The sequence below is a fragment of the Colossoma macropomum genome, unplaced genomic scaffold (assembly GCF_904425465.1).
Source record: "Colossoma macropomum unplaced genomic scaffold, Colossoma_macropomum, whole genome shotgun sequence".
Classification (NCBI taxonomy): domain Eukaryota; kingdom Metazoa; phylum Chordata; class Actinopteri; order Characiformes; family Serrasalmidae; genus Colossoma; species Colossoma macropomum.
Genome location: NW_023494806.1, coordinates 2,338,754 through 2,352,585, shown reverse-complemented (window position 1 = coordinate 2,352,585; position 13,832 = coordinate 2,338,754). Strand labels below are relative to the sequence as shown.

Below are 13,832 nucleotides of genomic sequence, written 5' to 3'. Positions count from 1 at the left end.
AAACTACAACTCGGTGCTTGTAAGTGGAAATTGCCGGGGTATTGAGTGCGTGTGTGCGCCGGTTCGGAGCAGGCTGAGCCCCAGGCAGCCCGAGCAGCTTCTGACGCCATTGTCTTTTTTAAAAGGGAAACAATTTCAGAGCCTTCACACGCCGCGGCCCGCCGTGGCTAAATTCGTCCACCTCCACAAAAGCGAGTCAATTTTTCCACTTCAAAGGGAAAAGAGAGCGAGGAACAGATAGAAAAATGGAGCCCGGCTATTTGCCGGGGCTGTGTACGGAAATAAAACATTGTTAGAAGTAGAAACGTACGATGGAATTGTAAATGACTTTCTCCCCTGAAGACGTGATGGCGGAGCAGTGTCAAAACTCTTTCAGGCCGGCGCGTCCAGCCGCGGCGCGAGGGCCTCTGAGGATAAACGGGAAAGTTTTAAACAGTCCTGACCTTTAGCACGTCCTCGTCCGTCGACCTGCAGGTCACGGGGTCGTCGATCTCTCGCACGGTTCCGTCCTGTTCCACCGTCACCACCTTCACCGGCAGGGACACTCGCTGACCGGTCAGAATAGCCGTGTTCAAAATTTCGGTGTCCTAAATGAGAGAGAGAGATTTTTTATATTTATGCATAAAAATGATATCTTGGCAAATGAAATGATCTTAAACCTCGACAGTATATCTAATATTTCTCATTTTGAGAATGTTGTAAGATCCTTATAAGACTTTTTAACCTATTTCTTGACTTTTGTTTTACTTATTTTGGGTAATTTTAGTAGTAAAATTATCTCACTGTATTGGTAAATAATTTGAATTACTACAATCACTTAAAACAAGTCTAGAAATCAGTTAAATAATCATAATAACGTTCCAACAACCTCAAAAGGAGAACTATTAGATATATCACCTAGATTTAATATCATTTAACTGGCCAAGAAACCATATTTCGCAGTGTATATACTGGTCAGGTCCGAGTTGCGCTGCAATGTTTTACTTTAGCACATAGTTTCTGTCTTAACTGTCTACCAGTGAAGCCTCTACTATGGAAGCTCCTAACGAAGCACAACTGCTTATAAATAATAATACTAATGTGTTCATATATATATAAAAGCAGTGCGTTACAGTGATTTTATCACAGGGAAGGAGGTTTTACTCTGCTTTGTATTGTGCCTAAGAACATCCCTTCCCCATGATAAAATCGCAGTAATGTATGCCCTCTCAGGGTTTACTGCTTAAATACACTTCTTTTTACTTGTTTTAAGTAATTTTATCTTTTGAAAGTTAATATATACATGACTCTGCATCATGGCTGGATTTTTTTGCAATCTGGTCATCCTGGTCATCTCATCACTTGAATGTCCTCCACCTCAAACACTTGAAGAGCAGTATGACATCTTGTGTTGTCTCGATCAGTTACGATCAGTTACGCTGAAAAATGACATCTTAGCAAGCCAAAACATCTTAAATCAAGTCTATTCATCTCATATTTCTCATTATGAGATTGTAGTGAGAATATTATGTGATAATTTAACTTATTTTTGATAAAATACATAGTTCCAGTCCCAAAACTTTATTGGCTGAACCACTTTCAAATACTGGATGTAAGCACAACTACGACTGAACTGAAAACCCAGACTGTGCCTCAAACAGCTCTGGGCTCCCTAAATAATGTGCTATGGAAGTTTTGAAACATTTACGGAAGTTTTGAAACAATATGAATGTGTCTGAGTCCCAAATGGCTACTGTTAGCTATATTATGCTGTGTTGGGCTGCAGGAGCCAGTATTTAAATCTCTATGTAGTGCACTATGTAGGGGGCAGGGAGCTGTTTGAGATCCAGCCCCAGCGTGAGAAGAGGGTCGCTGTTAGCTTGGTGCTAAATAAGACTGGAAATCGCACTGAGGCGCTAATGGAAGCTAGCATTTTTGTTGTGACGGTAATTTGGAGACTAAAATTGCTTATTAAGCAAATTTTCTGCATTAAGCAGTGATAAAAGGTTACAAAGTCCAAAAAGTGACTGCAGTATACAGTGATGGGTGACTGAATGTTCTTCTCCAAATTCAACAGTCCATGGTTGCTTACGAAGCCACACTCTAAAGGAAGTACACTTCATGGCAGAACACTTGATTATTATTAATACTACAATAATATAATAAATTATTTACTGAAAAACTTTGCATTTGATCATATTTTATGTTGTCCACCATTTTATAAAAGCAATTAGGTGTGCATTACAGTGATTTTAACACAGGGAAGGAGGTTTTACACCGCTTTTGTGTCGTGCCTAAGAACATCCCTTCCCTGTGATAAAATCACAGTAATGTATGCCCTCTTACTGCTTAAATAGACTTGTTTTAAGTAATTTTATCTTTTGAAAGTGTTTTATTCCACTGGCAGACAGTTTCACTACTTTTATGCATTATTTCTTAAAACAAGTAAATCTGTGTTATGTCTTCAAACACATAGCATGATCTGCCACTGCAATGAGGCCCTTTCACTGGAGAAAATGACTTAAAACAAGTACAAATGTATAGAAATAATCTAATAATGTTCTCACAACAATCTCATAATGAGAAATATTAGATATTAGACTATATTTCCGCTCATTAAAAATCACGTCTGTAGTGTATTAAAGTAAAGTAAATAAACACATTGTAAAACAGCTGCTAAACACCAGTGAATGATATAAGTGCATGTGAGTTTTACTTTTTGCTGGTAGTTTATTTTCATTGTTGTTATTGTTGTTAATTTTGATAATTATTGTTGATTCTACTGAATAAGTTATTATATAAACAGTTCAACTTTGTTTTGGAAACACTATAAACACTGAAAGACGGCAAGATCGAATCAAAAATACCCCGAGGGCCAAAATATTATCCGCAAATGATTCAAAATATGACATTTTCAAAATATCAGTTCATAGAATCAGCTTTCTGTGAGCTACTGTGTTTCCTATCACTGTGTAAAAGATGCACAAGGCTTCTGTTATTGTTGCATTGCTAAGAGCAATTTGTACATAAAATAAGCACTTATAACAAAATTGAATTGTTTACATAACAATAAAACCTGATTAGTATATTAATTATATTCCTATTGAATTTTTATTTGTTCGAAAATATAATTTGTGAGACAAACTAAACAATTTATAATTTTTTTCAGATTTGTTAGATCATGTTCTTTACATATCAAACATAGCAACTGCATTCAGAAATCAGATTATTTATTGAGAAGAGCAGATTAAACAGCATAAACAGACACGTTATTGTTTTATTTGACCTTAAAGGGTTAACATTTACTGACCTGCTGTATTTGCTCTGATAGGAAGTCGGTGCTGTGAGACTCGAGTAGCTGCAGCTGCTTTAGTTTCTCTCCTGAATATTTACTGTAATGTTCATGCTGTGTTTCATTTCTATTGATATTAAATTCATTACAGTCTTTTGAAATATGAGGCTTATTTTCTTTGGCTGTGTTTTATGGCTGCAGTCTGGACTAAACGTCATTTAGTAGTTGAAGCTGCAGGTCTAGTCAGAGAAGAAAGGCTCTTAAATTTTAGCCAGAGCTTATGAGGTTTATGAGGAGCCTGGCCTATTCCTATTTCCCCCATTATATCAAAAACAGGACTGCAAAACAGCAGAGGGCGCCTGCGAGCGAGTCTTCAATGAATTGGCGTCAATGGAGCTAAACAGCTTAAAACAAAAAGTTAAAATAGTTTCTAATCACTCACCCAGAACTTTCCTTTAATTTTAGAAAGTAGAAGGATGTATTTCAGTAAAAAAGCTGAGAAAACCCACCTGTATGTTTCCTTTTTTCTACAGCAAACGGGTTTTGGGCAGCAGGACGCTAACATTACTGCTACTGAGTGCTGATTGGTTGGCAAGTGGAGCAGCTCATTGGCTGTTTGCGCTCACTGACATTGTGAACGTACATGAGGCGCCGTTTTAAACTCCTATAACTCGAGTTTAAAAGCTCTTAAAATATAATAGCAGTGTTAAAATGTTTTATACTATTCTGTGTTCAGGAAATGAATGTATTCTTTTATATTAAAAATGTTTAAGCATTGATAAACTACTCAAATTTTACTCAAATGTCACACTGCAGAGCAATAATTCTCCTCTATACAAGTTCTCAGGTTTGGCTAACTTCGTTACTGCAGTGTCACATGTTACACTGTAACCTTACAGCACTGCTGCCACCATCAGGTGAGAGGGAGAACTGCAAAGAACTGGCTGGTGGGCCACTTATAACACACTCTAAAACAGAAGCCACAGGCCAATTAAAATCTGCCTGCTGGCTGCATTTGGCCCTGGGGCCGGACTTTGGACACCCCTGTTATAATCCCTATACTTATGCAAATGAAGCTATACTGAACTAAAGTGAACCGAATTGAGAGAGACATGAACTTTAACGCCTCTGTTTGAGAATTTAAATCATTCATGGTGGAGGGATACATAATACACAGGGTGCTGTGAGGCAAAATAGTCCCCAATAGTCCCCACTTTCCCATCATCAACATCCCATATAAACTCAGAAGACTCGTGTAGGTTCACTGGTGGGTCTGGATAGTAAATAAAATGTCTATATTTGTGTTGTAGTCATGGCGACCCCTAGTTCCTATCACCACCACTGTAAAGACATCTGAACCATTTCACACCAAACCACTCTGAATCACTCTGTTTACATCCCAATGATTCAATTATGAGGAAATTTTACAAAATTGGTGGAGTTCCCATCTAAGGATTAGCCCTTAACCTTCATTCCCGCTCAGCTAACACGCTGATACAGTGCAGAACCTGAAAATAAAATAATGTGACAATAAACGTGCAAAAATAAAAGTGATCTCAGTCCCTCCAGCGCGCAGCAGATACGAGCGATCAGCGTGATACTCTAACAGCCCCTAATCTCCACAGCGCTGATTTACTGAGCGCTCAGAGTCTTTTCATCAGGCAGGAAGAGGAGAGGGACGAGCTCAGCTCCACACTCATCACATTCATTTCTCTCAGGCTTTACTGAATAAATATTTAACACAGAAACAGCTTCCCCTGAGAGAGAGAGAGAGAGAGAGAGAGAGAGAGAGAGAGGGAGGGAGAGAGAGAGAGAGAGAGAGAGAGAAGAAAGAGGGAGAGAGAGAGAGAGGGAGGGAGGAGAGAGAGAGAGTCAGAGGGAGAGAGAAAGAGGAATTAAGAAGGAGAGAGAGAGAGAGAGAGAGCGAGAAGGGGTGGAGTGACAGAGAAAAAAGATGAGAAGAAAGAGGGAGAGAGAAAGAGGGATTAAGAAGGAGAGAAAGAGAGAGGAAGAGAGAGGAACATGGGAGATAGAGAGAGAGAGAGAGAAGCTTGTCCCAAATTGACATTTTAACTTCGGGGGTAAAGCGGGTAATCGCCATGAAAAGTCCGTCAGCACAGCTTCCTCATCCGTATCCATGGCAATAATGAGACATCATTACAACCGGGATGACCAGAGAACCATCAGAGAGAGAAAACGAGGGAGAGAGGGAGAGAGAAGAAGAAAGAGAGAGAGAGAGAGAGAGAGAGAGAGAGAGAGAGAAAGAGAGAGAGAGAGAGTAAAGGGCTGGAGGAAAGGAAGGTGAGGCTGAACACTTGTAGGTGTAATTTTATCTGACCTTTCTTTAATAATCAGAATAGCATGTAGGGCTCGGCGATACGACGGCAGATCATCATCATCGTGATATATTTCATTACGATACTCTTTTCTGAGTATTTGATCCATACAGTCAGAACTTCTAGAACACCAAAGAACTGCAACTTTCTCTTTCTTCTCTCTCTTTTTTTCTCTCTTAAATCTCTGTCCTTTTGTCTCCTACTCTTTTCCATCTTTCTCTGTCTGTCTTTCTCTTTTCTCTCCCTCCACTCCCTTCCCCTTTTCTTTCTTTCTTTTTTCTTTCTTTCTTTCTTTCCTTTCCTTCCTTCCTTCCTTATTTCTTTCTTTCTTTCTTTCTTTCTTTCTCATTTCTCTCATGCTTTTTCTTGTTACTCTCTCATTCTTTCTGTCTCCATCATTCTCTTTGTTTTCTCTCTCAGCCTTTCTTCTCTCTCTCTGTTTCATCATCTCTATGTCTCTCTTTCATTCTTCTCTTTTTCTTCTCTCTTTTCTCTCTTGTTCTTTCTCTCTCATTTCTTTTTTGTTCACTCTCTTTCTTTTCTCTCTGTCTTTGCTTTCTCTCTTTCCATCTCCATTCTCCTTCTCTCTCTTTCCCTCTTTCTCTCTCCATCTTTTCTGCTTTTTTCATTCTCTCTCTTCCTGTCTGTCTCTCTCTTTCTTGCTTTGTTTCTCTCTTACTCTTCTCTCTTTGTTCTTTCTCTTTACTTATTTTTGTCCACTCTTTCTTTTTCCCTTTTTCTCTCTCTCCCTTTTCTCTTTTTCATTCTCTTACTGTCTTCTCTCTCTCTCCTCTTTTTTCTGTCTTCTCTCTTTGTCCTCTTGTTCTTTCTCTATACTCTTTTTCATTCTCTCTCTCTCTTTCTCTCGCTCTCTCTCTCTCTCCCTCTCTCTCTCTCTCTCTCTCCTACTAACAGTTGTTTAGTTTCACCATCAGACGCAGATTTAGATTTAGACAGCTATGTTCGAACCATATTGCCAACATTGTCATTTTCCAAGATGAGAGAAGAGAAAAATTTTTTCACATCTCTGCCTGAGTGTCGGCGGCTGACCCTCCGCGTCTGCTCCACTGTTTCAGCAAAAGCTGAATATCTATTTTTATAATATTTAGCTTTTACTGAGGACGGAAAAACTCCCAGCATTACAGTAATTATCGTACCGTAGGAGCGTACGTGATGGCCTGATTGATTTGCGCCTGCCTCCGAGCGAAGACTGCCGTGTGATAAATTCCTCATTTTTAAGTTTTGCTACAATCTGCTGAAGGCATCTCCCAGCAGACGGAGATAAAACTGAAACATTAACCCATAAAATCTAACGCCTGTGTCAGGAGGATCCAGCAGAAACCCACGCAGTGCTCAGAGACGGTCCTGCGCCAGAACCCAACACCACTACCCACAGACAGAGAGAGAGAGAGAGAGAGAGAGAGAGAGAGAGAGAGAGAGAGAGAGAGTAAAGGAGGGAGGAAAGAGGGAGGGATGGGGTGAGAAGGAACCATAATTTGGCCCCTGTGGAGCGGGATAGCCACAGCGAAGAGGGAGACTGTGAGCAGACTGTGGAGCAGACCGCATGGACAGACCCAGCAGATTTCACTCTGATACTAGTATCATGTTCTCATATCCACGTCCACCCATATGACCACAGGGTATGGTCATAGTACCTAATCACACTATGCACTGCAGGACTTATGCTCATACTGCACTACATAAACACAATATACATCACAGACATGTTCATACTGCACTACATAACCACAATATACACCGCAGGACATGTTCATACTGCACTACATAACCACAATATACACCACAGGACATGTTCATACTGCACTACATAACCACAATATACACCGCAGGACATGTTCTTACTGCACTACATAACCACAATATACACCAGAGGACATGTTCATACTGCACTACATAAACACAATATACATCACAGGACATGTTCATACTGCACTATATAAACACAATATACACCACAGGACATGTTCATACTGCACTACATAACCACAATATACACCGCAGGACATGTTCTTACTGCACTACATAACCACAATATAGACCACAGGACATGTTCATACTGCACTACATAACCACAATATAGACCACAGGACATGTTCATACTGCACTACATAACCACAATATACACCGCAGGACATGTTCTTACTGCACTACATAACCACAATATACACCAGAGGACATGTTCATACTGCACTACATAAACACAATATACATCACAGGACATGTTCATACTGCACTACATAAACACAATATACACCGCAGGACATGTTCATACTGCACTACATAAACACAATATACACCACAGGACATGTTCATACTGCACTACATAACTACAATATACATCACAGGACATGTTCATGCTGCACTATTTAAACACAATATACACCACAGGACATGTTTATACTATGCTAAAGAAATACACTATACACCACAAGAAATGTTAATTCTATACAATATATACTTTACACACTGCAGGACATGTTCATGCTATGCTAAACAAACACAGTATACACCATAAGACATTAACTCTTGGCCATATATACTATACACCACAGGACATGTTTATACTACAGACGTTAACTTTAGGCCATATATACTCTATACCACAGGACATGTCTATACTACAGACATTAACTCTAGGCCATATATACTACACACCACAGGACATGTTCATAATACAGACATTAACTCTAGGCCATATATACTATACACCACAGGACATGTCTATACTACAGACATTACTCTAGGTCATATATACTATACACCACAGGACATGTTTATACTACAGACATTACTCTAGACCATATATACTATACACCACAGGACATGTCTATACTACAGACATTACTCTAGACCATATATACTATACACCACAGGACATGTCTATACTACAGACATTACTCTAGATTATATATACTATACACCACAGGACATGTTTATACTACAGACATTACTCTAGACCATGTATACTGTACACCACAGGACATGTCCATACTACAGACATTACTCTAGACCATATATACTATACACCACAGGACATGTTTATACTACAGACATTACTCTAGACCATGTACACTGTACACCACAGGACATGTCTATACTACAGACATTACTCTAGACCATATATACTACACACCACAGGACATGTTTATACTACAGACATTACTCTAGACCATATATACTATACACCACAGGACATGTTTATACTACAGACATTACTCTAGACCATGTATACTGTACACCACAGGACATGTCTATACTACAGACATTACTCTAGACCATATATACTACACACCACAGGACATGTCTATACTACAGACATTACTCTAGACCATGTATACTGTACACCACAGGACATGTTTATACTACAGACATTACTCTAGACCATGTATACTGTACACCACAGGACATGTTTATACTACAGACATTACTCTAGACCATGTATACTGTACACCACAGGACATGTCTATACTACAGACATTACTCTAGACCATATATACTGTACACCACAGGACATGTCTATACTACAGACATTACTCTAGACCATGTATACTGTACACCACAGGACATGTCTATACTACAGACATTACTCTAGACCATATATACTACACACCACAGGACATGTCTATACTACAGACATTACTCTAGACCATGTATACTGTACACCACAGGACATGTTTATACTACAGACATTACTCTAGACCATGTATACTGTACACCACAGGACATGTCTATACTACAGACATTACTCTAGACCATATATACTACACACCACAGGACATGTCTATACTACAGACATTACTCTAGACCATATATACTACACACCACAGGACATGTTTATACTACAGACATTACTCTAGACCATGTATACTGTACACCACAGGACATGTCTATACTACAGACATTACTCTAGACCATATATACTACACACCACAGGACATGTCTATACTACAGACATTACTCTAGACCATGTATACTGTACACCACAGGACATGTTTATACTACAGACATTACTCTAGACCATGTATACTGTACACCACAGGACATGTTTATACTACAGACATTACTCTAGACCATGTATACTGTACACCACAGGACATGTTTATACTACAGACATTACTCTAGACCATGTATACTGTACACCACAGGACATGTTTATACTACAGACATTACTCTAGACCATGTATACTGTACACCACAGGACATGTTTATACTACACTGCATAAAGAAAATATACATTGCAGGATATGTTTATGCCATGCTACATAAATACAATATACACCACAGGACATGTTTATACTATGCTAAGGAAATACAGTATACACCACAAGACACATTAATTCTACACAATACACACTACACACCACAGGACATATTTATATTGCACCACATAAATAAAATATAGGCTACAGGACATGTTCATACCATGCTGCAGGAAGACACCTTAAGTCTACACAATAAATACTATACACCGCAGGACATGTTTACACTACACTAAGTATACACAATAAACACCATAGTATATGTTCATACTGTATTACATAACCACACTGTACACATAGGACACATTCATACCATGCAATATACATATACTGCACACCACAGGATGTGTTTATTATTCTTTGCTATGGCACATAAATACACTATGCACCGCAGGACACGTTTAAGCTACGCAATATAAACACACTATGCACCGCAGGACAAGTTTAAGCTACGCTACATAAATACCCCACAGGACGCATTCATGCTACACTACATAAACTACACTATACACTAAAGGATTCTCCACGTGTGTCCAGGAAAATAAGCACAGCTCAGAGGGGAATAAAGCAGAGTTTACACGATAACACGATTACATAATGCAGTGTATACCTCAGAGCTGCATCCATACAGCTCTGCCGGTGCCCGCACACAGCCCAAACAGGCATGGGAAATGAAAATAAACCAACAGAATGACTTTTTAAATGAAAACGTGGGGCATAGTTTGTGATGGCGACATCAGCGCGATAAGCACCAAACACGGGGAACGGCTCCAAACTTCGACTTCCCCTAGACTTCCTCTATCGCAATCTGGTGAAAGAGCTATCCGTCTCTCTCCGCCTCAAACAAACACAAATACGCTCTTCACTGTCAAAGAGACACAGCTGCAGCTCCCTCTCCCACTCGACGTGAATAAAACCAAATTAATATCCGTGACGTCATATTGCTAATCTCTTTAGAACCATTCTGCTAATAAATTTCACACTCCTCCGGCGTGAGGAGGGAAAAAAGCAGCCCTTCTCCTTCCATTCCAGCGTGAGGTGGCCTGTATTTCATGCTTGTCCCGTTTCATTATTAATATGCTTTGTCAAATACGAAACACTGTCGAATCTTCAAAAGCATACGTGTGCAGCACCAGGGTTAGAAACACAGGACCGGGCCTGATGGGTCACAGAACTGTTTACGTGCCGCCGTTAGCCGGGACCAATCGAAGCCTGGAGCATGACTATTGTATAACCCCGAGAGGAGAGGGAGGGAGCGTAAAACAAGAAATACAAACTCACACGGCCGTCCTGACCACGTACTGTAGGGTATATTGTACTATTGACGGAAGGCATTGTGTAAAATACAAACAACAGCAGCGAGATAGGAAATAGTGTTCAGTCGTGCTCATAACTCAGAGGATTAATGAGATGCTTGAGAGCTGAATGGATTTTGTGGGTGTTCCAGCTCAGTCTGTGGGGGAAAAAAGAACTCGAGAAACCTGCTGCTCAACTCGGCTCCTAATGCTCTAATTATCTGCCTCTATGCTTTCTGCCCCGTTATAATGATTCATATAAAGCACAGTAAGTGCGCAGTCAGTTGGTGTGACTCTAATCTGACTCTGAGTGACAGGGAACAGAGTAACACACTACAGTAATGCAGTTACTTTATCCTGTAACAATGTGAACAAACTTTAATTTGGCTTGACAAAGCTGTAGCTATGAAAACCCAGGTTGCGGCTATGGTGTTGCTATGACATCCCAGGTGGTTGCTAAGGTGTTGCTAGGCTGTTGCTTTGTATACCCAGTGGTGAGTGTGGTGCCGCTAGGCCATTGCTGTGGTATCCATGGTGGTTGCTAAGATGTTGCTAGGCTGCTGATATATCCCGGGTGGTTGCTTAGGTGCTGGTTGGCTATTGAGATGGTATCACAGACGGCTGGTAATGTGTTGCTAGGCTGCTGATATGATATCCCAGGTGGTTGCTAAAGTGTTTCTAGGCTGTTGATATGGTATCCAAGGTGCTAAGATGCTGCTTGGCCATTGCTGTTATCCCAGATGGTTGCCAAGGTGTTGCTAGGCCATTGCTATGGTATACCCAGTGGTGGCTATGGTGTTGCTTGGCCATTGACATGGTATCCCAGGTAATTGCTATGGTGTTGCTTGGCTGTTGCTATGTTATCCGAAGTGGTTCCTAAGGTGTCACTTGGCCATTGATGTGTTATCTGAGGTGGTTGCCAAGGTGTTGCTTGGTCATTGCTACATTATACCAGGTGGTTGCCAAGGTGTTGCTTGGTCATTGCTACATTATACCAGGTGGGTGTTAGGGTGTTGCTAGGCCACCAATGTGGTATCTGAGGTGGTTGCTAAGGTGCAGCTTGGCCATTGCTATGTTATACCAGTTGGCTGTGAAGTTGCTAGGCTGCTGCAATGGGATCCCAGATGGTTGCTAAGGTGTTGCTAGGTTATTGATATGGTAGCCCAGGTGGTTGCTTAGGTGCTGCTTGACTATTGCTGTTATCCTGAGTGGTTGCTAAGATGTTGCTAGGTCGTTGCTATGGTATACCAAGTGGTGGCTATGGTGTTGCTAGGCCATTGCTTTGATATCGCAGGTGGTTCCTAAGGGGTTGCTAGGCCAATGCTATGGTATACCCAATGCTGGCTATGGTGTTGCTTGGCCATTGACATGGTATCTCAGGTGGTTGCTATGGTGTTGCTTGGCTGGTGCTATGTTATCCGAAGTGGTTTCTAAGGTGTCACTTGGCCATTGATGTGTTATCTGAGGTGGTTGCTAAGGTGTTGCTTGGCCATTGCTACATTATACCAGGTGGTTGTTAAGGCGTTTCTAGGCCATTGATATGGTATCCGAGGAGGTTGCTAAGGTGCTGCTTGGCCATTCTTATGTTATACCAGTTGGCTGTGAAGTTGTTGCTAGGCTGTTGCAATGGGATCCCAGATGGTTGCTAAGGTGTTGCTAGGTTATTGATATGGTATCCCAGGTGGTTGCTAAGGTGCTGCTGGACTATTGCTGTTATCCTGAGTGGTTGCTAAGATGTTGCTAGGCCATTGCTATGATATCCCAGGTGGTGGCAAAGGTGTTGGTTGGCTTTCTTAAGCAATTTCTTACAACAAGCGAAATTATCTGCATAGTGATATATAGTGAGATTAAAATCACTATATTTACAAAAAAGAAAAAAAGTCTAGAAATAAGTTTAATACACTTACAATAAGCTTACAATGATCTCAAAATGAGAAATATTAGATTTACATTAATTTCATTTGGCAGGATTTTTTTGCATTGCAGTTTTGTTAGATCTATTGAAGACTCTGATGCCCTCAAACATACATATGAATATACTGATACATATATATGTACATACAAATATCCTGCACTTAAGTAAAAGCAGAACTGTTACTGCTAAAGTATTACTTTACAAATACTTGTCCTTATTAATGAGGACAAAAGTTCAATTTTCATAGAAAAATAATTCATTTTTCAGCTTTAGTGGAGTGACACGCCTTGAAAGCATCAAATTTCCTGAGCCATAACAATAACAAGCAAACAAGCAAATGTTTTTAATTCATTGAATGCAATTTCACTGGGCCAACAAGATCCGAGTTACGGCACTGTTCCATTGAATGACCTTATTGCTGGACGCTGCAGGCCCTTTTTCACTGCTGCTATCTCACCCTGCATAATCTTACAGTAGTACAGACCAGCACGCTGCACTACTGCACCAGTTTCTGCCTCATCACTCCTGAGAAATCCTCCGCTGGGCTAAAAGGAGAAAGTCGCCGACCCTTCATGGACTGACAGACAGCAAGAGGCAGTTTTAAAACACAAATGAAAACGTTAATGACACGACAGAAATTGGATAAACGCACTGAAACAGGAATTGAAATGCAGAACTCCGCTGCTGCAGGGCAAAGCAGATTCAACGGTGTCATTAAATCAGAACAATTTTTCT

The 13,832-nt window shown here is 40.3% G+C and overlaps 1 protein-coding gene across 1 annotated transcript in view; it reads right to left on the bottom strand.

Moving 5' to 3' along the window:
- si:dkey-215k6.1 (transmembrane protein 132D) overlaps nucleotides 1-13,832 on the bottom strand; it is a 266,900-nt gene that overhangs the window by 34,786 nt on the left and 218,282 nt on the right. The window contains exon 8 of the mRNA XM_036599061.1: nucleotides 444-587. Coding sequence (XP_036454954.1) covers nucleotides 444-587 — 144 coding nt within the window. The remainder of the gene's footprint in view (nucleotides 1-443; nucleotides 588-13,832) is intronic.